At 37.9% G+C, this 27,837-nt stretch overlaps 1 protein-coding gene and 1 pseudogene across 5 annotated transcripts in view; one reads left to right on the top strand and one right to left on the bottom strand.

The window, feature by feature from the left end:
- Nucleotides 1-6,161: 6,161 nt before the first annotated feature.
- ASG3 (SNF2 domain-containing protein / helicase domain-containing protein) overlaps nt 6,162-27,837 on the top strand; it is a 50,938-nt gene continuing 29,262 nt past the window's right edge. The window contains exons 1-8 of one of the 4 annotated variants that reach the window (XM_088126418.1): nt 6,162-6,302; nt 8,175-8,253; nt 8,369-8,526; nt 8,637-8,765; nt 9,914-10,094; nt 16,750-16,885; nt 16,958-17,075; nt 17,662-17,751. In XM_088126418.1, the coding sequence (XP_087982544.1) occupies nt 8,175-8,253; nt 8,369-8,526; nt 8,637-8,765; nt 9,914-10,094; nt 16,750-16,885; nt 16,958-17,075; nt 17,662-17,751 (891 nt within the window). In that variant the 5' untranslated portion in view covers nt 6,162-6,302. Of the gene's footprint in view, nt 6,303-7,469; nt 8,254-8,368; nt 8,527-8,636; nt 8,766-9,913; nt 10,095-16,749; nt 16,886-16,957; nt 17,076-17,661; nt 17,752-27,837 lie in introns of those variants that run through there. The other 3 variants (XR_015792202.1, XM_088126419.1, XM_088126417.1) reach the window with 3 other exon arrangements.
- LOC148210259 (uncharacterized) lies at nt 10,107-12,608 on the bottom strand (annotated as a pseudogene). Its single transcript, XR_015792203.1, has 2 exons — nt 11,417-12,608; nt 10,107-11,317 (listed from the first exon to the last, which is right to left on the bottom strand). The product of XR_015792203.1 is annotated as an uncharacterized LOC148210259 (transcript).

The raw sequence follows: 27,837 nt of genomic DNA, 5'->3' as shown, positions 1-27,837 counted from the left end.
AAGCCCATACAAAGTCGTTCGAGTTGCTTGACCAGGTACCTATTATCTAGCAAACTCTAGAGGCAAGCAATTGAAGCATCCATGGAATGTGGAGCATCTCAAGAAATATTATCCATAAAAGTGTACGTTGCTAAAGAAAAGTCTAAGTTATATTGTAAAAATACAAGCATAAAAGTTTTCAGTACATAAAACCATCGAGTGTTTAAAAATAAAGAAAGCAGGCAAAGTTATGATACCACTAGCTCTGGGACTCTTCCCTAGTTAATGGTACATCAAGTCGAGCCACTAAATCCCTCAGATGGGTGCCTTCAGAAGGGCTAAAATCAACAGGTGAAACCCCATCACCAGAGGAACCCGATCTCATTGTATCAGTAAGAATAGTTGTTACGCTCCCGCTAGCATTATCTATCCTTGTCTCGCTAGTACCCAAGGCACATCCCACGACAATCTCGGAAGGCCCAACGTACGAGGTCCACCCCATTTGGCACGAATCAAAGTAGAAAGAAACTCAAATTCTATATCGGGGAACTTCCCACTAACCTGGTCTATGACCCAGCCCACACTTAACTCCATAATCTCCCGTTCAAGGGTGTCGTACGCTTTGATCTTTTGCATGGCCTCTTCCAGCCTCTTCGCATTGCCCAGGATAGCTTTAAATCGAGCACGCTGAGCCTCGAACAGAGAATGCTCAACCTTTAACTCAGCTTTGTGTTCAGCCTCACGACGCTCAAGGGCAACCCTCATCTCGTTCATCTCGGTCTCTGCTCGACTTTAATCAGAGCGCGCTTGCTCCATAGAAGTTTCTAACTCCGTTATTCGCAGCTCGAACTGGCGTGAAAGAGCCTGAGCCTCTTTCTCAACATCTGCCTTCTGCTTCCAAGCATATGAGAGTTCGATCCCCATGCGGTGAGTTGCCGAACTAATACGTGTGCCAGCCTGGAAAGGAAAAGCAAGTAACAATGCATTAGCAAGATTTAAATTGAAAGACACTTACAATACAGAAGTAAAACTGACCCTACGTATATCAAAAAAGGCCTGACAAAGTTCCCGATCCCCAACTGCAAATACTTCAGGCAGTGTCAAAGTCTGTAGCCTATCATAGACACGTTGACCCTCATTGTCAGCAACCCGTTGGGGGTGGGGGCTTGATAGGGGCCTGGGAAATTGAAAAATGGAAACAAAGTCTCTGGAGGAGAAGAAGAGCCTCCCTCAAGGGGAGCTGTTGGGACTTTTTGTACCTTTAAAAAGATTAGAGACTTGTGCAAGCGCACACGGTCACAAGTAATACTCGCAAGTAATCCAAAGTCAAATCCTCAGGGCCTTGTTGGTTTTCAAAATCAAGTAATGCAGTGAAATGGTCCAAATATGCAATTGTGATTTAGGAAGAAAAATGTGATGGAATGTTGTTGTTTGGGGTTTTAACTAACAAGCAATTTAATGAAACTCAACCTCTTTGTTTCCTACCTTGGTTTTGATGCAAAACATGGAAAACACACTATGTTGGGAAAATGCACCAGGTGCAATTCCTGACTTTTCTTGGGATTTGAGTTCTACTCTTTCACTACCGCTTTTGGTTGCTGTAGAGACTAGGGTAACCTACAATCATATTCCTATGTGTGATTACAATCCTAGAGAATATCTACCAACTCATTTGCATTATGGATCAGAAGGCCTATGCCTTGGACCATGTTTTATGCGTTTATTCCTAAGTCACATCCCATATTGGTTTCCTATTATTTTACCTAACTCACATTTCCCAAGGTCGGGCTTTGGTGTATAAATCAAGTTCCCACTGGCCAAATGGAAAAAAGACGTAAAGAAAAGTTTTTAGAAACCAACCTAACAAAGTGCCAGGTGCAATCTGGCCAAAATCCTGAGCGTGTTGAAAATCAAATCATTTGACTAAGGCATTCCACAAGGAGGTTGATAACTAATTTAGAACATAATTAAATGAAAGTAAATGCATGAAAACATAAAGAAAGTATTTTTCATTGAATTTAAATGAATAAATAAGTCGTACAAGAAGTTCTAGCTTGACCCTCTTCTCTCTCGAGCGTGAGGGGAGTTGAAACTCGCTAAAGAACTTTAAAATAACAGAATGAACAAAGAACGGAAGTAAGAACTCGAATTAAAAGCACTACAAAATGTAAAAGCGTGAAAAAGGAAGAAATGAACAGCTAGAACATGAACATAAACCCTAAAAATGTGTTCTACAACTAGAGAGCATCTAAAAGAAGATGAAATTAAGCTTGGAAGTGATGATTTGCTGAGGGATGGATGACTTCCTTTTATAGCACCATAGGTTGGTTGAAACTCCCCTCCATTTTAGGTGGAAAATGGTTGAGATTCACCTAACCACCTCACTTGGACTTGGACTCACGGTTTTGAACATGTGAGAAATGTCCTCCTTGCCCTTCATTAATCAAAACATGCGTTTTGACAAATTGCCCTCCAAAAATGCGCAGGGCGCAATTATGCAAAAAACAGAATTCTGTTATTTTCTTCCAACTTTGACCGCATTTATCTCATATTTTCTTAAAGTATCATAGTTTGACTTTTATGCAGAAATAATCTATGTATGTTCTACTTTAAGAATATGTGGTCCTTTTTGGCAAATAATAATGGGAAATGGGTCAAAAATGTGGTCAAATAGGACTATCGACACATGTTTCTACAGTAAAAAGTCAATCCTAACAGGAGCCCTGACAAATGGAGGCCCGGCCGATGGAGTAACACTCCTCAGTTAGGTAGAAGCAAGTAATGGAGGACCCATCACAGTAGAAGGTGAATCTGATGGCTCAGTCGAATAAGAGGCTTCTATCAAACGATGTCGTTGGAGAGACTCCGAAGCCATACTCGAAGCATCTCCTTGAACAGCTTTTCTCTTTTGCGCACAAAAACGTTGGAGAGGATTTATCATCACCCGACTAATAGGTGGTTGGATGGCAGGCGACGAATGAGGAGTAGGTCATTCAAAACCTAAAAAATAGAATGGAAATGACATAAGAATACAAAGATAAGGTACATAAAGACATAACCGAATACGAAGTTTCCTTACTAAAAAGAAGTTCCTCAAGTGTTGTTGTATCACTATCTGAGTCACCAATAGACGCTGCGTTGATCCAATCGTCATCCAGTTCATGTGAGGGAGAGATCAATCGAGACAAGCCATATTGCGCAGATTGGATTCGAACAATAGGTCAACCTCCTTACCTACTAGAGATAACGATCTCTTGAGAAAAATGACCCCATGGTCTAGTGGAGCACAAGCAGACACTAGAGAATCACACAAAACTCAGAATCACACCATAAAAAATAAATGAAAATACCAATTGAGTAAAAATAAAGTTAATAAGCAAACCAAGATGTTAGTTAAACATGTAAAAAGGGGAAAGAGGAAACACTAACCGAGTGTCCCGAATCTGGAAGGAACCACGTAATTTCCCGCACTACTTACGAGCCAATCCCCACTCACCAAAAACCAAGACTTTTTCCAATGTCTGTTAGAACTAGGACAGGTAACCATTTGCTGAGAACGACATACGGATATCCTCGAACGGACCTCTCCTCGAGATTCCCACCCTTCTATAATCCTGAGACTAGGATCAACTTCCTCCTCTTCAGCCCCTTGGTCAATTCCAGCTTCACTCTCTCTCTCATCCAAGTGTCTTCTCTCCTTCTTCCTTGAAAGATATACGAACAGATTCTCCCTGGATGAGGCTACCCTTAGAGTAAACACATGTAAAACATTAGAAATATCGAGTTCTTCCCCTCTTTTAAAACGCCTCCAGGCAATATAACTACCGAGTAACATGTTCCAACTGTTTGGGGGTAACTGCGCCGGGGCTACCTGGAGCTTGCATAAGAAACGCTAGATAAACGGATGGAGATGCGATCGCACCCCGTTCTCAAACATTTTTGTATATAAAGTTGTCTCTCCCTCAAGAGGATGTGTTATACGCTCATGAGGTTCAGGGACTCTCATCTGATGTTGGAATACAATATTAAGAGCGATAAAAATCCAAGTCTTCCTGCACAATCCGTGAAAGGATCCCCGTTGATACTGCACCAATTCACATCCAGATACATGCACTATATCCATCCCTCTATTAGTAACTATCGGTTCCAGTATCTCTCTTTCCCCAGAAGACCCAACACCGGGAGGCCCGTTAATCATCCTATCAAAACTATAAATCCAGTTGCTATTAACATCTTCAAAATTTATAGCAGAACATTCAAAGGAACCATTCCTCATCAAATCATCAAGAAGTGAAGCAAGAAATGGAAACCTCTCCATAAATGGAGAATCTACTGTTGACAAGCCTAAATCTCGTAATTCATGGTACAACGGACTTAGCCGCTCATAATCCCACATATTACAATCCTCACCATCTAGGCCAAACATGTTGAAAAGTAAAAAATCAAAGAATATCAAGGTTACCTTACAAAGCCAAGTGCACAATTCTTTCAAACTTCAAGTTGCTCTTCACTGTCCTTCACCGGTCCAAAAATTTAGCTATTAAAAGGAAAAATTACCTTCTTATACCCACACCCAAAGCACCCTAAAATAAGGGACCACAGTTCGACAGTTACACCCAAATTCACAATTAAGGATAGCTCTACAAAGATACTTCACTCAATATTCATCCAAATTAGAGGTAAAGGTAGCACAACCAGGGAAAGCAGAGGTGAAGTAAGTAACAGAGATATTGAGCAACATCCAAAATTTAACTGACAGAAGAAAGTAGTCAAACACCGCACAAAAGGCCAGAGAACGAAAAATAGAGGCGGGAACCATTTATGCAACACTAAATTAGTCGAGCTTGAGCAAACCCATGCGCAAAACAAGGCAGATATGGTGAAAACAGAGCTAGGGGGGGTATAGTGCGATCAAGGAGAAAACGAAGAAGCTTCACAATGTCACAATGTTTGTGTGGATTGAAAGATATAGCAACTCGAAAGGAAAGACTTACAGTGTAGTGCGTGACATGCGGCGCAAAAAATAGCGCAACACGGAAGGTAGAAGGCACGTGCACAATAGCTTGTTTCAACGCAAAAAAAAAAAAATAGAAATAACAGATGGTCGGTGGTGGCAAGAAGGAAAAGAGGAAGGGAAGACCAAAAATGATTTCACCTCGGATTAGAAGAGCCCTAGAACTTGAGGTGAGGGGGCTCGTGTTGGGACTCACATCAAGAATGCACTATCTTTTGTGCTAAGATCGGGCCAAGAAATGAAACATTGTGCAACACTAAAATATTTTTTTGTGATAAGTTGGGCCAAGGAAAGAAATGCAAATACTTAGGCACAATTATAGCTCATATATTGCAGCCCATATACCAAACATTTATGCACAATTATAGCTCGTATACTGCAGTCCAAAATTATGGCTCGTATACTGCAGTCCATGTACCAAAGAAGGATCATTACAGTGCAGCCGCGCACTAAAATAATGCGGCTAACGCCATAGCGCGCCCAAAACATAACACAACCGTAACCTATGAATCTAGCAATCAACCCTCCCGTATAAATATGGGGGAGGAGCAAACCCTTCAAGGTAAGTGGAATTAGTTAAATACATTTCCTTACCTATCTCTATAGTCAAGTTCGTTAACTGACTTAAGCATCGGAGTGTGGTTGTCCAACACCACGCCGGCGTGAGTTTTATAATTTTCTTTTAATCACACGTTTCAAGGAGATTTGATCCGGATCTGACCTTCATAACCTCTGACGGTCTGCCCGATCGGTTTTGTGAAATTCTTCTTCTTTTCCCGATCGGGTTCCCAAAAATTGTTTCAACATTCACAAGTATTTTACTTAATTTTTATTTTATTTTTTCATTTTAATAAAAAAGTATTAAAATGTGATTAAAAAAAGTGTTTAAATTCGAAATTAAGAAACAAATTAGGAATTTTAGAAAATCAAGAAACAAATCGAGAAGTATAGATTGGCGCTCAACGTGTTTTCAATGAAAAAGAGTGCATAAGCGTCCTTCCCTCATCCTTCCTCGCGACCTTTAATCGGAAACTCCCACCGCCGCCGGCCGCCGGCCGCCGTCGTACTGCCATTGAAGCCGGAGCTGATTCTTCATCGGTACGTTTCCTCTTCCTTTTGGCGAGAGATATGGATTACGAGAGAAGGCTCAGAGCCGCTGCGAAGCTCATACTTCTCGACGATTCTCGCACCGATAACTTGCCAGAAGCCTGCCCGGACTTCGGAGTTACGGCGACTCTGAAACCCTACCAAGTCGAAGGAGTTCTATGGCTTATCAGGCGATATCTTCTCGGCGTCAACGTCATTCTTGGTTACACTTCTATCTCATTCTTTTTTCGGCTTCAATCTGCCAAAAAATAAAAAAGAAATTCATTGTAGAAGAAAGTTAATCAGGATTTAGAGATTGTAGATTCTAGATGAGCTGAAGAGCCGTAATTTTATAGGTTCCTTTTGTTATGTAGACTTTGAAACTAGTTCTGTTTCAGAAATGTAGAGATTGCCACAGATTTCCCTTCATAGGGTCATATTTACTCTATGTTGTTCATTTTTTTTTCCTGAAAGAAAAAATCATAGTAATTTGTACAGTTTGCTGCGAGTCCAGTAGTCAACTGATAATCCGAGAATTTTGACTGTGCCTCTTTAGTTTGTAATTCATCATTTGATAATCAATGTTAAAACTAAAAATTTTCTGTAGTAATCGTAAGCAAATCTCGAGTTTAGTTAAAATATCTGACAACTCCATTGTGGTCTTTGAGTGCTAAAGCTAGCTGGGGCAAATTTCTAGTGAGTTTAGTACCTTCCATTCAAATGTATTCTGTTTAAGGCCTTAGCTGCTAAAATTTCTGCATACTTTGCTCATAATCCATGCTTGTGTATCCGTTTCTTATACTATTCATTGATTCTTGTAACTTTGCAAAATCAATAACCCATTTGAAATTGGGGTCTTGGTGGAACATTAAAATTCTGCTCTAGTTTCAAAAATTTTTAACTGAAAAGATGACCACATAGTATAAATTATTTGCACAATCCATGTTAACAAGATATTTTCCTTTGCTAATGCTTGCCATATTTTTTCTGTTAGGATGTTTGCTTTTTGGGCGCCATCTTTTGCCTTCTTTTAGACATTTTAGAAAGCACTTTAATATTTCAATTATATATAAAGTGGGACAACTTGTTAAATCGAAAACTCTACTTTGCATGAACCTCTCGTTATGTTTCCAGCAATCTCATACAGTAATTTTTAAAATTTTTTTTCTGGGTCGACCTTCAAATATTTATATGCGGTCTATGAGTTATTTTGGTTGGAAAGTGCATTTTGATAATGACTTCCTTTGTTTTGTTTTTTCTTCCAGGTGATGAGGTATGGTTTCTCTACCTTCACAGGATTGGAGTGTGTTTTCATTACACTCAATGCACTTTTTGCTTGAAAATAAACGTTTTTTGGGGGGTAATCCTTGAAATTTAGGATTGTGCTTGGGCACTTTGGATGTGCAAGGTCGATTCCCAGCTTGCAATTTATACATTTAAAAATTTTTTTTGGAGGTGCGAAATGCTCGAAAGATACTATTTAAGTTAAGTGAGGTGATGTTCAAACGTGGGAAAATTATGCACGTAAATAGATGATATAATATAGTACAACATTATATGAAATATATGATTTTGCATAAACACATTTTCTTCAATGACAACCTGACAATCTGTCAATGGAAGAGGATATTTAGAGTAAAGTTGCTCTATTACATGTTTAAGCATATATATATAATTTTTCTGGATATTATATTATAATTGTACCCATTCCTAGAAAGGAAAAAGAAAAAAAAAACAAAGGCTTCAGCAAAAGGAAGGCTCAGTTAAAGGCAAAAGCAAGCAATATGTAATATTGTTTATATGTTTTCTGTTATGAAGAAAACTGATTGAGAAATTTCTGTTGGAACTGGACTTCTGTTCATTTTTCCTTTTCTGAAAACATTCTATAAAATGTTATGTGAAGGAATAGTGAAGAGAATTGAATGCCTGGTGGATTTGTTGATATTTTCCCTTTTTCTCTTTTGTCGTTTTGGCTTATTTATTAAAATATTTAAATAAAAAATAATGATTTTGCCTTTCTAATCCTTGAAAGTTTTATTCATTTGGTTCCTTTTTAATTCTATGTACCTTTCGAATTTAAATGAGTTATGAACAGATGGGGTTGGGCAAGACCTTGCAAGCTATTTCTTTTCTGAGTTATTTGAAGGTCCATCAGATATCACCTACCCCATTTTGTGAGTTCAGTACATATTTCTATTTTATAGTATTTTATTGATTTTTAAAACCTTGGATCAGTTACTTCTTCACAGGTTTGGATTTATATGCTTTTTGTTTCATGATTTTCCACAGTGGTATTATGTCCTTTAAGCGTGACAGATGGTTGGCTATCAGAGATTGTCAGATTTGCTCCATGTCTACATGTTCTTCAATATGTTGGAGATAAAGAAACTAGACGAAATGCTCGCAGATGTATTTTTGAGCATGCAACAGCACATTCAGTATCTGATGTGAGTTTGATGACATTATATGCATTTTCTCCTCGAAGATGAGGTTATTTGAAATTAAGATGTTCAGTTTTTGTCTTTTTGACGTGTTAAGTAATTGGAGATATTGACAGGTCTTATTCCCTTTTGACGTTCTGTTGACAACATATGACATAGCATTGATGGATCAGGATTTCCTCTCTCAGATACCCTGGCAATATGCTGTCATTGATGAAGCACAGAGACTTAAAAACCCTTTAAGCGTACGTAAAGGCATAATATGCCCCCTCCTTTACTCACGAACATATACTATCCCTAATTTGGAAGAGGAGTTATGTTAAAGAATCAAGGAAAGAATATTATGAAGGGGATTTACAATTTGAAAAGGCTGGCTATGTAAAATCTAGGCCCAAAAGAATACAAGGGGACAAAAACAGTCGTTACATAGAAGTACTTCATACTATATGACAGAAGAACAGATAAAAGATAATATATCCCCAGTTGTAAGAACTGGAGTTCTTACATGGAAAAGTAGAATATGGCTAATTGTTTTGATGAATTAGCTAATTTTGATGAACTGCGGTTTAACAAATTTTGTGTTATTTGAAGTTGCACCTGAATGTGGAATCTTATAAAGACTGGCAATACTTAAATTGAGTGTTTTTAGATGTTGAGTGGGTAGGATCTAAGAAAGATACAAGATCAACATCAAGTTATTGTATATTTGTCAGAGTTGATTTGATTTCATGGAAAAGTAATAATTAGAATGCGGTCTCTCACTCAGCGGTGAATTAGAATGTAGAGTAGTGACATAGTTTGTATGTGCAGTAATGTGGATACATAATTTTTAATTGAGTTAGGTTTCAGATTCATCATTCTGATCAAATTTATGAAGTGACAATCAAGCTGTCTTCATATTGTATCCAATCCAATAATTCATGTGTGAAAAATCGTAAGGAAGCTGATTGTCATTTGGTTCATGAAAAAAATACAAGGTTAAGTATCCACGGGATATGTAAATATTCCGAAGTAATGGAGACATATCTTTATCATTTTAAAATAAGCCGTGCTGTGTATGATTAACATGCTCATGCTTAACAGGGACCGTTATAGCATGTAAATTATTTTATCATGTAAATATTGGGACCCATCAGTGAATTGTCCTTTTTGTAAATTTAAATTCTATTCGGTAGGGATTTCCATGCGTATGACTCTAGTAAATGAAATATCATTGAGGGTTTTCTCTCAAACCTCTCTCATTTTGTTAGATTACAAACAGGACTTAGATATCAGACTATTTTACGTAGCTAGTTACCTTGAGTTTGAAATTATTAGCTGATTGCAAAAGTGTTCTCTCTTTTGCAGTTCTTATTGCATAGATGCATAGATGTTTAATATTATGTGGAAACAGGTTCTCTACAATGTACTTAAAGAGCGTTTTCTTATCCCAAGGCGGTTATTGATGACTGGAACTCCTATTCAGAACAATCTCAGTGAACTTTGGGCTTTATTGCATTTCTGCATGCCTTCAGTCTTTGGATCACTAGATCAGTTTATTTCTACCTTCAAGGAAACTGGAGATCTGACTTCCGGTAATCCATCATACCTTCTGTTCGAACATTCTTTTGCTAGCCTTCTGGGATAACACATGTTACTTTTAAAAATGAATGTATATGCTAGTATATAAAATTTTGAGCAACAAATTTCATCAAGCATGACAAAAGTGAAAAAGGAATTTCGTTAGAAATGAATACTTGAAAAGACTATCTTGGTATTTTATTTTCTGTTTGTGCAGAAAGGAAAAGTTGTTATAATTTAAGAATGACTTAGAGTTCTCTTCCTCCAAAAAGTTATATATCTAGGTTTGTTGTTGCCAGTGTTTTCGAGGCGCAAGGCACACCGCAAGGCGACGAGTCCTTTGATCGCCTTGAGGCGAGAGGCGATACAAAGGTGACGCCCGATTGAAGCGAGGCGCACCTTGATAAATAAGTAAAAATTATATATATAGTGCATAAATTACCTTAAAAAAATCAATACCAAAATAGTAAATGTCAACAAGATGCATAAAACAACCAAATTCTATAAGTTTAGTTCCAAATAAAGACAATCAACATTAAGAAATTGTAGAGTCTGAAATAGAACAAAAAGTAAATATAAGTAATCAAAGCTCATCATCCTCACCTAAATCTAAATTCTCTCCATCTTGGACGTCCTCACAATCTTCCTTTTCCAATTCTTCTTCTTCTTCTTCTTCTTCGGTGTCATCATCATCATCACTAACCACAACTTGCACTGATTTTCGAACTCTTGAAGTTGTAGGAGCGGGAGTAGCAGGCGACTTTCCTTTAGATTTTGCATATGTTCTAGTTTGCCTTATGGTTCTCTAACACCACTGGCCTCGGCTACATCTCCCCATGTGAGGTCGTCATCATCAAAGACCAACTCATTTTCTTCTTGACCATCTTCTTCTTCGAGTGTTCCGATCAACCATTCATTACTTTCATCAATATGATTCAAAGTAATTGGATCAAGTTGGTCTTGTAGAGTGTAGCGCTCTTTAAGGGCTTGGTTATATTTTATATAAACCAAGTCATTAAGACGCTTTTGCTCTAACCTGTTCCTCTTCTTGGAATGAGTCAAAAGTGGATTTTTCAATCTTCAACTAACAAGGGAAAAACCAAATTATTCTCACTTACGTGTTCAAAAACACTCCAATTGCGCTCACAGCCAGAAGCGCTGCACGTTAGACTAAGGACTCTCATGGCTAACTTTCGTAAAATTGGAGCATTAACACCATAAAGAGACCACCATGCAGCTGTGCACATATTAAACAAATGATTTAGAATTTTAGTAGTTCAAACTTAAATATGTCTATTAAAAATTTAAAACTAAAAGTAATAAATAATGTCATTACCTGGTGTTTTAACACCCCTCGTCCTTATTGCTACATTACTCGAAAACATGCCTTTTGCTTCATTGTACAATTCTAATTCGATTGAACATTGAACTTGATCATCGATAGATGGTATTAATCGTTCTATAACTTTGATCAGACCATCCATGACCTCAGGATCTTGCATTATTCTCTCTTTGTTGTCATAAAAAAGAGATGGATTCAAATAATATCCGGCTGCATGTAAAGGCCGATGAAGTTGACAATCCCACCTTTTATCAACAATCTCCCAAATCGGTCTATACTTCGTCTCATTTCCATTAAAACCACTCTTAATAGCCTCCTTTGCCCTATCCATAGCTTCGTAAATATAACCCATAGCCGGTTTATCACCATCTACTAGCCTCAACACACGAACTAAAGGGCCCGATGCTTTCAAAGTATACACAACTGAATTCCAAAAAGATGGCATCATAACGGTTTCAGCTGCTCTCTTCCCCTTTAGGTCCTTCGCCCATTTAGAGGTGGTCCATTTCTCAGAAATAAACATCTTCCTCAAATTGGCTTTATTTCTGTGAATACTGGCTAGGGTTAAAAATGAAGTTGCGAAGCGAGTCAGTGCTGGTCTTACCAATTCATGTTGGTTAGTAAATTCTCTCATCATGTTTAGCACGTACAAGTGGTTGTAAATAAAACCACTAAGTGCCACAGCCTTCCGAAGACACCTTTTCACCTACTCAATCTTTCCAATATCCTCCAAAATTAAATCTAGACAATGAGCAGCGCATGGTGTCCAATATAGATGAGGTCGCTTGGCTTCTAAAAGTTTTCCAGCTAGGACATAGTTTGAGGCATTATCCTTCACAACTTGGACAACGTTTTCTTCTCCAATCTTCTCCACCATTCCATCTAAGAGTTGAAAAATCTTTTCTCCAGTTTTGATGCATGAAGATGCATCGATGAATTCCATAAACAACGTTCCAACAGATGAATGAACTAAAAAGTTGATTAGTGTCCTATCCCTCCTATCAATCCACCCATCTGACATCAGCGAACAACCATTTCTCTTCCATTCTACCTCATGATCGCCCATAAGATTTTTTGTGTATTGTACTTCTTTTTTCAAGTACGTTACTCGAGCTTCATGATAAGAAGGAGGTATCAAACCAGGGCCAAATTGCCCCACAGCTTCTAGCATCACTTCAAAACTTCTCAAGCGAATAGTATTTAGAGGAATACCTGCTTGATATATCCAACGCATGATGAATTGCAATGTAGCATCTCTCCCTTCTTTATCATATTTTTCAGTAATAGTTGATTGCTTCAACCTCTTCAATCGATTTCTATCATCAACAACTTTTTCAGGATGTTGATAAACAAATTTATCTATTGGCCCCTTTGGTCGCGGTGGTTTTAACACTGATGGACTACAAGAGTTACTACTTCCACTTCCACTTCCACTTCCTCTCCCTCTCCCACCCATACTACTCACATTATCACCTGTGTTTATTCTTGTTCGCTTGTTCATTGGGGTTGATGTTGATCCAGATCCACTACCACTACCACCAACTACTTCCATTTCATCTTCATCATCTTCTTCAATCAAAGTTAAATCTTCATACGTTGGGAGGGCATTACTCTCTTCCCTTCTTGCTTTTGTTCTTGCTTGATACTCCTTCAATTCTTCTCTCACATTAGTTGGGCATTTCAAACATGCCTTTACATTTCTATTTCCCCCAACCAAATGGTTTGTTGCTCGGCAAACTCCACCTTTGGTAATTTTTCCACAAAACACGCATTTGCACGTGTTTGTATCTTTTGGATCATCCAATATGATGTATTGCCAACTGTGATGCTTGCGTTTGTTTCCACCTTCTTCCATCCTAATATAATTCAAATTTGGAAGATAAAAAAAAATGCAAAGGAAAGAGTAAAGAGCCACTGTGAAGTGTGAAGAAAGCCAAAGATTTTTGTGTGAAATAAAAGAGAGGAAACGAAAAGGAGTAAATGAGATATAAGAAATTTAAAAAAAAAAAAAAACCTACGAAAGTCAGACTATCGCCTATCGGAGTGAGCGGCGGCGGCGGCGGCGGCGGCGGCGGGGGCAGACAGCGACGGTGGTGGTCGAAGACGGGGTCGGCGGCCACTGGGGCAGACGGCGACGGTGGTGGTCGGAGACGGGGCCGGCAGCGACGGGGGCAGACTGCGACGGTGGTGGTCGGAGACGGGGCCGGCGAAGACGACGATGGTGAAGGGCAGGTCGAAGATGAACGTCGAGAGGGAGGCAGATGGGTTTCGTTGTCGAGAGGAAGGGAAGGGTTTTTAAAAAGTAAAACCCTTTAAAAATTAAAAAAAAAAATAATAATAAGACGATCGCCTCCTTGAATTAAAAAAAAAATAATAATAAGACGATCGCCTCCTTGAAGGAGGCGATCGCCTTGCCTCAGGCGACAGGCGCGCCAAGGCGCCCAAAGGCGAGCGCCCGATTGAAGGCGCTCGCCTGGGCACCTTGCGAGGCGCACCTGGGCGAAAACGCCTCGCCTCTCGCCTGAGGCGAGCGCCCGGGTGCGCCTCGAAAACACTGCTTGTTGCTTGAATTAGTGGAAATTCTAATTCTATTTGAGGCCACTTATATTCGTTTCAGCTTTATTTGCTTAATATCACAATACTATTTCTACAGTTGGAGGAGGTAAAAGGGAACAATTTTCTTTCTAATTCATAAATGTGTTGTAACAACCGGGAAAAAATATATATATATATACATATATATATAAATATATATATTTAAATTATTATTTTTATTTGGTTGTTTTCTTTATTTTCTCAAAAATATAAATTTTTGTTTTAAAAATTATTTTTAAAAGATAATTTGTTCTAAGGATTTAAAAAATAAAAAGAAAGAGTTTTATTAAATCTTTATCTTTTCATTATCCTTTTTAAATAAGGATTCATTAGGGTTTGTTATAAAAGCCCTTAGACTCTAGGTTTTATTTTCTTAAACTGTTAGACTTATATTTCTCTCCAAGAGAAAAAGAAAAGGAAAGAAGAATAATTTTGATATTTTCTCTCAAAGATCGGTAAGCTTTTTTCTTGCTCATTGTTTTAGTTTTATTCTTCTTGATATGTAGTTCTTAATTCAGTTTATTGAGAAAAGTTTTGAGATCTTTGTTTTCATAATAAAAGATTTTAAGGACTTTTTACCCTAAAAATTTTCCAGAATTTTTGGTTTGAATCTTTTTGTTTACGAGACTGTTTTTTGGCTATTTTGAGACTCTTTTTGCATAAAAAGTTTACCTATTTGTATCCTATAAATTATAGTTTGTTGTTACGATTTTTACATGAAAAATTATATGTTTTTACCAAGTTTTAAAGGTTTTCCATACAGTTTTCAAATCTGATTTTTCTATAAAAATCAGTAAATTGTTAATTGTTTTATGGAAAATTCTTGGAAGTTTTATTTTATAAAACATAAAATTTTCCAGATTTAAAATCCCCAAATTTTCAATTGATTATAAGGCTTTTAAACTTGTTTTGTTGAGAAACTTTTTGTAAATTTTGTCTGTATTAATTTATACCGATTCTTGTATTTTTAAAGGTTGTTATTGTTGATTTTAGAGGCTTTTTAACCCAGTTTTCAGATCTGGTTTTGTAGTCCCAAATCCATACTTTCTTAATTATTTTGCATAAAAAAGTGTTTTGAATGGGAAAATTGGGTAGATAAGATTTGGTTAGTAATTGGTTGAATTTTAAATCATTTGATAGGATTTAAAGATTGATTTTGGATATTGGTTGTTTCTAGGCCTCTAAGTTGACAACTACCAAGGAAGAAGTTAATTAGATTCGTAGGATTTCTCAAAGAGGTAAGTGATTTACACTATCCCTTCGAAAAGTGTTGTAATGATTTGTCATATCCTTTTCAAAACTAAAATGTATTTTGGATTTGATACGACGATTTGAAATTGATATCTTGCATATGAAATTCAAGTTTTATTATGGATTTGAAAAATAATTTGACAATTGATATTATGTTTATTTGCAAAGTATTTGAAATATTCTTATATGATTTGATAAAGTTTTGTTTCGACTGATTTAAAGGTTTGAAATTGATATTTTGTTTATTTGTGAAATATTTGAAATCATGTTTTGGAGGATTGATAAAATTTGTTTTAAATTATCTCAATGTTTTGAATTAATTTAATATTGAAAGTAAGTATTTGTGTTGCATTCTATTTGAAAGATATTTTGATTGATTTGATACGGCTATCTGGATATGCCATGATTTTGTTTTGAGGAACGTTTTGCTTATTTGGGGTAGTAACCTAATTTGGAATTGATAGATTTCTGTTTGGCTTATTTGTGGGAAGACACTTTTGTGGTTTGGCATTCCTTGGGAATGAAGATTCATGTGTGTGTTATTCACTCACATGGCCTCACACTTAAGTAACCGTTCTGTCTATTCTGGTCGATATTATTTTGACAACTCTGTTCTGGTCGATATTAATTCGACAACTCTGATAGAAGCTTCTGATTGATTGGTGTTACCGACAGGTAACCACATATGTTCTGTAGGCTACCCAAATAATGCAACCTTCCACTCTGATTTTGAAAGTATGAATGAATGTAAGATTGTTTCGAATGTTGAATGATTTAGCTATTCGAAAGTTTGAAAGTTGTACCAAATGTTTTAGAAGGAATTTTGAAAGTTTTGATTGAAAGAAAGTTTGTTTCGAAGGATTTGAAGTTTGATCAAATGAAAGTTCGTTTTGAATGAATGAAAGTTTGTTTTGAAAGAATGAAAGTTTGTTTTGATTGACTGGAAATTTTACCTTATTTGAAGACTTTGTTTCCGAAAATCTAGTTTATTTTGAGAGTTTTGAAAATTGTATTAAATATTTTAAAGGACTTTATAAGTTTCGATGTGTTCGTATTTTTGTTTACAAATGGTTTTAAAGGAAAATGAACTTCGAAATTCGATATGGAAATTGCTTATTGAGTATTTTTGTACTCATTTTTTTTTTGTTTTTTCTAAATGTTTTCAGATGAAGGTTCAAATGACTGCTCAGATAGTGATTGAGGAATAGCGTTCTGGTACGAGGAGTTGAAATCTTTAGTATTTTCCATTGTTTTTAACTTATGAGAACTTAGTTAGTTCTGGTAGTTATTCTTTGGCTTTATTATAGTGTAGGTTTTTTTGTTTCAAAGTTGGACTTGTCCTTATCTTTTGTCATAGTATCAAATTAAATAAAGAAGTTTTTTCATTAATTTAGTGTTTATTTGTTTACGCTTCCACATTTTGTCAGAATGACCGCATTAGAAAATACGGGTTGTTACATGTGTTACGTTATTATTTACAGGTCATGGCAAAGTTAAAGGAAATGAACAATTTAAGAGTTTAAAGTATATACTATCAGCTTTCCTCCTGAGAAGAACAAAAGTCAAGCTTAGTGAATCTGGAGTTCTGTTGCTACCGCCTCTTACTGAGACAACAGTGTAATCATTGTTCTAACTGCTTCTGTAGATACGCATATAATTAGTTTAATGTTTTATTGCTTTTCCATGAAGGATGGTACCTCTGGTTAACCTTCAAAGGAAGGTCTACATGTCAATATTGAGAAAGGAGCTGCCTAAGCTACTTGCACTTTCTCCTGGATCCTCAAACCACCAATCTTTACAGAATATCGTATGTCATTTTTTTAACTTCCATGCTTCACTCTGGGTTATGTCATCTGGCAGTTGTAGGAGATGTATGGCTGTTTATGATGGGTCATTGCCTAAATCTCCAAATCTTGAGTTATCTGATGAGTGATGATAGGGTTCCTTGCCACATTTTAGGTGTTTTTGGTTGAAGTGAAATAATCTAAGGCAACAAGTTCTACATGACTTGCAAATTTTACAACTTATCTTTTGTTTTGCCATTAATTTTTATTAATTTTTTTTTGACAAGATACGAATTTCTTTCCATTGATAGATGAAAAGGAACAAAATTGTTGCTACTAACTCCCCAAGGAGTGATAGGAAATAGAACATAAACATAAGAGAATCAAAATTAAAATACACTAAAATAAAACTGAAATAAAAAATCAAAACTAAAATACAAGCTGCCATTAATTTTTCTTTAAAAATAAATTCGATGGATATGAGCATTTTGTTTCACATTTTCTAAACGGTGACAATACTTTTATCAAGCCGATGTTGGGAGACTATATTGTAGTGTTCATATGTTACTGCGTATGTTCTTTGAATATATTTTAGCTTTTGCTTTGCAGGTGATTCAACTTCGAAAAGCTTGTAGCCATCCTTATCTCTTTCCTGGAATTGAGCCTGAACCTTACGAAGAAGGCGAGCATTTGGTTCAGGTAGCCTGTTCTTTGTTTAGCTAATGTAACTTTCTTTTCTCATCCCCTCATCCAACCATTGTAACTTACTTTTCTGTGCCCATAGCCGACGTTCCTTCACAATAACTTTCGAGAGTTCAGACTTAAGGGCCAATCTGCTTTTCCATAGGTTTGTACCAGCAAGACCTTTGTCCTCTGCATCATCTATGGCTACAATACGCTCCATGATACGACCTTTGTCCTCTGCATCATCTATGGCTACAATACACTCCATGATACTCTTCTTTCTATCTGCAATGTGCCCAAAGGTCTCTTTGTTTCGTTTAATTAATAGAGATTTAAGACGTTTAAGTTTTTCCATAAAATTATACCCATGCCATCCCTCAGCCTTAATTGAAGACCACCATCCCTCAACCGACGGGCCAGATTTTTGCACACCCATAATTAGGACAAAAGGAAAATCATCCAAGGTGGATTCTTGTAAGCCCATCAACTGTGTATTCCTTGAAAAAAGCTGTCTGATCTTTGGTGATGAGGAAACAATCTATTTTTGTAGAAATCAAAGATTTTCTAAGATTTGACTAGGATAAATTGCCGTTGCTAAGGGGTAGGGGTACATCTAACAAGTCACAGTTTGGATTAAAGGAGTTGAAAGAATTGATACTCTTGGTGACCCTACCACTGTTTGATTTCTTGGATGCCCATCTAACCGCCACCAATAACACTACCGCGCATGACACAAACCAAACAAATCTTCTAGATCCCTCCAAGAAAAATGACCTACCAGAGGGGTAGATGGGTCATAGACCTATGTGAACCACCAACTAAAGAGGTTACTGAAACTTTAAAAAACGGAGACAAAAAATTCATCTATAATGGACTCCAAAACATCGAAACTGTTCTCTTTCCATATAACCAAAACACCACCAGCTGAACCTTTTAAGTCAAGGGCCACCCGTCCTACATGTCTCGAGTTCCAAAGGGATTTTGCAATTTTTTGGTCTATAACCCGAAGCTTCGTCTCCTGGAGGTAGACAATATCTGAGCTTAAACTAACTAAAGTGCTCTTAACCACAGCTCCTTTGGAGAAAGTTCCCATACTTCTCACGTTCCAAGATAGCACCTTCATGGAGAACTCGAACTTCCTTGGGCTATGCTGCTACTGTTTGCTATGACGGAGTTAGCTTCCTTTTTTCATGAAATTAATAAATTTTTTAGTTCCCAAGTATAGGGGTAAAAATTCATTTGGTCGGCGTCGGTGTTGGGCACAAATTGATGTTGATCTTTGATGGGTCGGTTTTCAACAGTTGGAAATTGATATGAATCGAAGTGTCTTAGTCATGCCACAAGGACTTCAAGAAGATGTCGGGGATTTATCCTACATGCTCTCGTTGACAACAAGATAGAGTTTCATTAAATGCACTCAGACTTCATTTATGATGAATTGAGGTTAAACTTAAGTTACATTAAAGGAAATCTAGTTGCATTAAAGTTGAACTCAAGTTGGATTAAACATTAAAGGAACTCTAAGTTGCATCAAATATATTCAAATTAAATGCATCTCAAGCTTAGTCAAGCATCATTTAATGGAGCTAAACCTCAAGCTACTCCAATTAGGACTTCATTTACACCCAAGACTTACCACTGCATTTTTGGAAAAGAAATTGTTTTGAATGCTTAGGAACATATTTTGGGAGGTTAGTGGGCATTTCTTCAAAACCTTGAATTTGATCGATTGCATAAAAGCTTATATAAGGGTAGAAGAAAATTCTTGTGGTTTCTTACTTGCCTCAGTAGAAATACTGAATACTGATCGTGTTTTAGGTCTTTTGATATCAAAGTTTTGACCACTGGTAATTCAGAAATTAGGATAAATATTAGAAGGAATTTGTTTGCTAATCTCAATCTGAAGAACTTCTCCAATCCTCTTGATCTTGAGAGGATTCAATTAGTCTTGAAAGACGAAAAACCCCTTGCTGTAGAATTGGTCGAAGAAGAGTTGATATGGAAGAGCAAAGCCTTGGATGCTTGTATCACCAAAAGATTCCCGGAGCCTTTGCATAGCGAGGGAGATTTCAGGATTTTGGAAGATGAAAGGTCTGACCTTCCTAACCAGCCATTTTATACGCATAACGAACCTTCTTCTATGCAGGAATTAATGAACATTGAAGATGACGCTGATACCTCTATGCAGCCAATCAATATTAATGATCCGACAAGGGCATTCAATGAAGAAACAGAAAAGTCTGGCAATATGCACTGAGACCTTTTAAATTTTGCGGTTCTGAATGAAGGACCAGAGGGTAGCCCAAAAGATCTTCATATTTTGGAAAACAAATCACCGAGATTCATGAGAAACGAATTAAGTAAAGAATCTCTTCCATTTAAAGGTGAAAAGGCAGCCAAGACAGCTGGTGATTTGGTTGATTGTAGCTTTAGATTTAACCCTGATTTACTGCCTCCTTGCCCTATATTATTAAAAAAGGAAGCAATCTTCGAGGTTTTTAAATGGCATTGACTCACTAAAGGTAGCTGGCCTAGATCAAACCAATCTAGAAAAAGATTTTATGGAGGAGAAAGAAGGGAACCAGAAGGGTAAAAGTCTTTCACATTTGTCGCTTGGTACACTTTCCTGTTTTCTTGGATGAAAAGACATTTAAAGGTAATTCATCACTCATCCATGGTATTATTAATTCGACGAATGAGCAGTCAATTAAACACAAAAAGTTAACAAAAAGGATAACCTTTTGTCTGATGATGAGGAAAGTTACATTGTTAGAGTCAGTAGTTAGGATTCTTCAGGTTTTTCGGGAGATCAAGAGGTTGCTAATGAAGATTTATTAGAGGTTTCCCTTACAGAAGATTTTAATATGCTTTTTTTTTTGGTAGAAGATCAAGTCCCTTAATCTCTCCTGGAAAGTGGATGCCTTGCTTTCTCCTTCTAGCCAACAGTCTTTGGCAGTAACAACACCTCACGATTCCGTTTTAATTCAAAATATTACAAAAGAGCAAGAACAACGCGAAGGCAACAAAATGACCCACCAATCCGAGAGGGTAGGGAATCTCTCCCTAACAACCCAAAAGCTAACAAGCACAAAATTCTAGAATGCGCCCCTCTGCCTACATTCCCTTCCCTTATAGGTAATCTTCCTTCCTACCTACGTATAGCTGGTCCCCGTTCTTCTCTCTCTTGGCCATTATGGCCCTCTCCCCCTACAATGACTTTACCCTTCCTACTATATGTTTTCACAATTAGAGGCCTAACATCACTCCCCCCCCCCCCCCCCCCCCCCCCCCCCCCCCCCCGTTACCTTGTCCTCAAGGTGGAACATAGGAAATTGCTTGCTTATGTTGCGGACAGTCTCCCAACTGGCAACTGGCTTCTTCTTCAGGTAAACCCTTCCAGTTGATTAGGACTTCCCTCTCTCCCGTAGTGGGATTGTGTTCTGAAATGCAAACACCAAATCTGGTTCAGCGATCCACTCCCAATCTTCTGTGAGCTGTGTTGTGATTAGTTGAGCTGCTGATGCGGTCCCAATAGCTTTCTTCAGTTGTGACACATGGAAGACATGATGAATTCGGGCTCCCACTGGTAGGTCCAAGAGATAGGCAACCTTGCCAATCCGCTGTAAGGCTGCATAGGGCCCGAAGAACTTAGGCTGCAGCTTCTCGTTCCTTCGTTTGGCTAGAGAGGGTTTGCGGTATGGTCGCACTTTTAGGAACACTAGATCCCCAACATCATATTCCACCTCTCTACGCGACTTATCTGCTTGTTTCTTCATACGATCTTGAGCTTTCTGCAAGTGCTTCTTTAGTCGGGCAAGAGCAAGGTCTCTCTAGCTGAGTTGCTGATCCAGAGTGACATTGTCTGTTTTCTGACTTCCATATGATATCAATGGTGGAGGGGCTCTCCGTACACTGCTTGGAATGGTGTGGAACTCAGGGAGTTGTGGTATGTGGTGTTATACCAATGCTCTGCCCACGCCAACCATTGCCCCCGGTGCTTAGGCTTCTCACTACAAAAGCATCTCAAATATGTTTCTTGACAACGATTCACTCTCTCTGATTGCCCGTCTGTCTAAGGGTGATAGGCGGTGCTCCACTTCAAGGTGGTTCCTTGCAACCTAAATAACTCCGTCTAAAAATGGCTGATAAATACTTTATCCCTATCTGAGATGATGGACCTCGGGAAACCGTGAAGCCTAACAATTTCCTTAATGAAAGCCATAGCTACAATCTCAGCTGAAAAAGGATGACTCAAAGGAATGAAATGTGCGTACTTACTTAAGCAGTCTACCACCACCAGAATCGTGTCCTGCCCCATTGATTTAGGCAAGCCGTCTACGAAATCCATCGTCAAATACTCCCAAATGCGGTCGAGTAGCGGTAGAGGCTGAAGAAGCCATGTGGGGGCTAATGACTCTGCTTTGTGCCTTTGACACACCTCACATTCACTGACATGGTGTTTCGCATCTTCCTTCATCCCTGGCCAATACAACTCTCCTGTCAGTCTCTTGTATGTTCTCAGGAAGCCCGAGTGTCCTCCAACCACTGTGTTATGGTACATCTGTAGGATAGTTGGTATCAAAGATGATGACCGTGTCAAGACCAATCGGTTCTTGTGTTAATTGATAAGAAAAGAAAATAATTCTTACTTGATTACCACAAATGATTGATACAAGGCTATAAATAACAGTCACAAAGAAGAAACTAAAAAGAAATTCTTGCCTATTAGGATAAGGAAACACTTACCTATTAGAAGAATAAAACCCCAACCTAAATAAAATAGGAAACCTTTAAAATAAAATAAACTATAATTTAACACTCCCCCTCAAGCTGGTGAATGAATATTTTCTATTCCCAGCTTGTTAATCAAATGCTCAAAGTTGATGTTGTTCAATCCTTTTGTAAGAATATCTGCTATTTGATTGTTTGTTGGTACAAATGGAGTACATATGAGGTCGCTATCTAACTTCTCTTTTATGAAGTGTCTATCAACTTCAACATGCTTGGTTCTATCATGTTGAACTGGATTATGTGCAATACTGATGGCAGACTTGTTATCATAATAAAGTTTCATAGGCCCTTCCCATGGAATCTTCAAATCTTGTAAAATAATCTTTATCCACAGTAATTCGCAGATGCCCAATGCCATTGCTCTAAATTCCGCTTCTGAACTTGATCTTGCAACTACATTTTGTTTTTTACTTCTCCACGTCACTAAGTTCGCACCTAAGAAAGTACAATAGCTAGAAGTGGATTTCTATCGTCTACTGATCCTGCATAATTTGCATCTGTATAAACTTCTAGATTAAGTTTATCGCCTTTCTTAAACAACAATCCTCTCCCAATGGAGTTCTTCAAATAGTGAAGTATTCGGTACACAGCTTGAAGATGAATTTCTTTTGGACTATGCATAAATTGACTTACCACTCCTACAGCATACGCAATATCTGGTATCGTATGAGAAAGATATATTAATTTTCCAACTAACCTCTGGTAAGTTTCCTTATTTACTGGAGGACTCTCTTCAGATTCACATAATCTATGGTTTTGATCAATCGGCGTTCCTATTGGTCTGCTGCCAAGCTTTCCTGTTTTAGAAAGTAAGTCAATCACATATTTCTGTTGTGATAAGAATATGCCTAGTTTAGAATAGGCTACTTCTATCCCAAGAAAATATTTCAGTCTTCCCAGTTCTTTAACTTAAGACTCTTGGATTAAACAATTTCTCAGTTTATCTTGCTCATTATTATCATTGCCAGTGACGATAATATCGTCCAATAAACAATCAATGCTGTTACTTCCCCTGTAGCAGAATGTTTTATAAACAATGTATGATCTCCTTGACTTTGTTTATAGTCCATCTTCCTCGTAACTCGAGAAAATCTACCAAACCATGCCCTAGGAGATTGCTTTAATCCATACAACGCCTTTTTTAATTTACAAACTTTATTTCCTGCTTGTTAATACCCAGGTGGAATCTCCATATAAATTTCTTCTTCAAGATCACTATGTAGAAAAACATTTTTTACATCATATTGTAACATGTCCCATCCATGATTTACAGCAAGAGATAGAAGTATTCGTACTGTGTTCATCTTGGCAACAGACGCAAAGGTTTCAAGATAATCAACTCCATATGTTTGAGTATATCCCTTAGCAACCAACCGTGCTTTGTACCACTCGAGTGTTCCATCTACTTTATACTTTACAATATATATCCATCGACATCCTACAGCTTTCTTATCTTTAGGCATAGTAACCAACTCCCATGTTTTATTTTTTTCTAAAGCTTGCATTTCAAGATTCATTGCTTGCCTCCATTCTTCATGTTGTAATGCCTCCATATATGTTTTTGGAATATTTACCTGAGTAAGGTTAACCATAAAACTTTTGTACTGACTTCAGAGTTTGTCATATGATACAAAGTGAGACAATGGATACTGAGTACAAGTCCGTTTTTCCTTCTTTAAAGGAATCGGCAAATCCAGGTCTGACTCATCATTAGCAGATATTGTAATATCTGACTCATCATTAGTAGATACTATAATGTCCGATTCATCACTGATTATTTTCTCGTCAATTTCAGTTACAAGGATATGTTTAGACTCTTGGACTTGCTTATCTTTTTCAGTGTTCCTTCTTGAATAAACCTGTAATGGTGTAGTAGTAGAAGGGTTAGATGGTCCCGGTAAGGTGTCTAAGGGTGGTGGTAAAGGATTTGATATAGGAAATGTGAGGTTGGGAATGGGCAAATCCTTATCTTCTAATAATAGTTCCTCCCCCTGAAGATAAGGTGAGGTAAAGAAGCTGGTGTCTTCATAGAAGGTAACATCAGCAGAGATGTAGAACCTTTTTGAAGGAGGATGATAGCATTTATATCCCTTTTGAGTGTTTGAGTATTCGGCAAAAATACACTTGAGTGCTCGTGGATCAAGTTTACCTCGCTGATGACTATGAACATGAACAAAAGCTACACAACCAAATACTCGAGGAGTCAAGTTATTTGTTGTTCGAAAATCAGGATAATATTTTGATAGGATATTCATAGGAGTTTTATGGTCTAGAGTAGCAGATGGTAATCGATTGATTAAATAAGTGGTTGTTAACACAGCTTCCCCCAGAAGGATTAAGGAACATTTTTTTGAAAAAGAATGGCACGTGTCACAGAAAAGATGTGACCAATTTTTCTTTCGGCCACTCCATTTTGGTGAGGAGTGTCCACACAAGACGACTCATGGATGACTCCATTTTTTTCAAAGGAGGTTAAGTTTTGATTGAAGTAATCTCGAGCATTGTCAGAGCGGAATTGTTCGGGTTTGATTCCGAATTGGTTTTCTATCATATGAAAGAATGTTTGAATGGTAGAACAACATCAGATTTTGTTTTAAAAGATAAACCCATGAGACTCGAGTACAGTCATCAATGAACACAATAAACCAACGAAATTTGGAAACATTTGGAACATTGGAGGGACACCAAACATCAGTATGAATGAGAGAGAAGGGAACTGATATTCGTTTATTATTACTAGGGAAGGGTACATGCTTGTGTTTAGCGGATTCACAAACTTCACATTGAATTGACTCCGGATTAAGATTTTGGAACAAGTCAGGAAACAATATTTTAAGAGTTCGAAATGAAGGATGTCCTAGTCTATAATGATTCAACAAAAGCTTACTTGAAGGATGATGAGTTTGTGAGGTGAAGGAGACTGGAACACTAGTCTGATCGACAAGTTCATTAAGATAATAAAGTCCATCTTTTACATTAGCAAGTCCAATAATATTCCCATTGCCCTGGTCCTGTAAAATACAAGAAGAATCAGAAAAAATTACTCTGCAACCTAAATCTTTGATCAAATTATTTACTGATATCAAAGTAACAGTTAAACGTGGTATATGAAGCACATTCTTTAAAGTAATGTTTGAATTTATCTTGATGTCTCCTTGACCAGCCACTGTTACCAAGGATCTTTGATGAAATTATTTACTGATATCAAAGTAACAGTTAAACATGGTATATGAAACACATTCTTTAAAGTAATGTTTGAATTTATCTTGATGTCTCCTTGACCAGCCACTGTTACCAAGGTACCATCTGCTGTAGAAATTTTCTTATTGCTCGGACAAATACTATAAGAGATAAAATGACAGCTTCTGTTGCACCAGAATCAATAATCCATGTACAACGTTTAGACTGAGAAGTTGTACTCGTCAAAGTTACCGAACCTGTACCTTGACTAGGAGCATTATCCAAAGTTTTTAAGAAGCTCCTTAATTGTTTGATCTCATGTATGTCCAACCTTTTCGTAATTTTGGACGATTGTGACATTGATACCAAGACTAAACAACAACTAAAAAAATGAAGAACCACGCACAAAACTGAAAAATCAGCACTAAACCGAACCGAAAGAGGGCTGAACCGATCAAAACCAGTTGAATCGAACCAAAATATGCCGAACCGAACCAGATCTGATTGAAACGAACCACTGTGAGAATCGAACCAACTGCCGAACTGGCTGAACCGGACTATCTGAACCGAACCGTCCGAATCGGGTTGATTGAACTGAACCGACCGAACCGGCAAATGTTCTGAAGCAGAAACCCTAACAGATGCTACCCCACGACAACCAGAGGGGCGAAGGCGACGAGTGGTGATTGGCGGTGACGAAAGCACACGGTGACGGCGACAGTGATTGGCGGCGAGAAGAAACTCACGAACAGCAATCGGAAAACAGCAGCACTGGCGAATCAGCAAACTGCAGCGGCAGCGACGGTCGGCAGTCGGCGGTTGGTGGCGGCGGTGGTGGTCGGCGGTACTGCAGTGGGTTGGGTACAATGAACACTTGCAAAAAAGTGTTCAAAACTTCTAACCCTAATGGGTACAAAATCCTAATGGACACAAAACCCTAATTCCCACAAAAATTTTAGAGGAAACCTAGAGCTCTGATACCATGTTAATTGATAAGAAAAGAAAATAATTCTTACTTGATTGCAACAAATGATTGATACAAGGCTATATAAATAGCAGTCACAAAGAAGAAACTAAAAAGAAATTATTGCCTATTAGGATAAGGAAACACTTACCTATTAGAACAATAAAACCCTAACCTAAATAAAATAGGAAACCTTTAAAATAAAATAAACTATAATTTAACATCTTGTAATGCAGAGCTCCGTTCTGCAGATGGAACTTTCCTACACTGTCCGGATCATCGTTTAAACTAGCCAGCAGCTTAGCAAAGTGAGGATCCTCAGAGACTTCCTTTTTGATAACTTCCACATCAATATACCGCAGGGGCTGAGAGGACTGGTAGCGTAGGGGTCGCAGGCATTCTTGACAACGCATTAGCTGTCTAATTTTCCAACCCAGGCTTGTACTGTATTTCAAAATCGTACCCCAGCAACTTGGAAATCCACTTCTGATATTCGGGTTGGACTATGCGCTGCTCTAGGAGGTATTTGAGGGCCTGCGGATCAATTCGAACAATGAACTTCTATCCCACAAGATAAGGTCTCTAGCGTTGGATCGCCAAAACGACAGCCATCAATTCCCTTTCATAAACTGACTTAGCTTAGTTCTGCAAGGCAAGTGTATGGCTGAAGTAAGCGATAGGACGTTGGTTTTGAGTGTGCACCGCCCCTAGTCCCGTTCCTGATGCATCGGTCTCGATAACAAAGGGGATCGTAAAATCCGGCAAAGCCAAGACTGGCAGTGTCACCATCGCTCTCTTGAGTTGCTCAAAGGCAGTAGTAGCCTGATCCGACCATTGGACACCATCTTTCTTGAGCAGTTGGGTAAGATGGGCTGCTATAGTGCCATAGTTTGAAACAAATTTCGTGTAGTACCTAGTGAGCCCCAAAAATCCCCTCAATTCTTTTACGTTCTTAGGTTCTGGCCATTGGATCATGGCAACTATCTTGGAGGGATCAACTTTTACTCCCTTTGCCAAGACCCAATATCCCAGATACTTGATGCGTTCGACTGTGAACTGGCACTTCTTCAGGTTCACAAAGAGTGACTTGTCCCTCAGCACGTTGAAGACCATGGCGAGATGTGTAAGGTGCATCTGCAAGTCAGGACTATAGACCAAAATATCGT

Source organism: Momordica charantia, assembly GCF_013281855.1.
Source record: "Momordica charantia cultivar OHB3-1 chromosome 7 unlocalized genomic scaffold, Mcharantia_2.0 BLBB01000007.1, whole genome shotgun sequence".
Classification (NCBI taxonomy): domain Eukaryota; kingdom Viridiplantae; phylum Streptophyta; class Magnoliopsida; order Cucurbitales; family Cucurbitaceae; genus Momordica; species Momordica charantia.
Note: the sequence above shows the minus strand (reverse complement) of the source record. Positions and strands in the feature narration are given on the sequence as shown.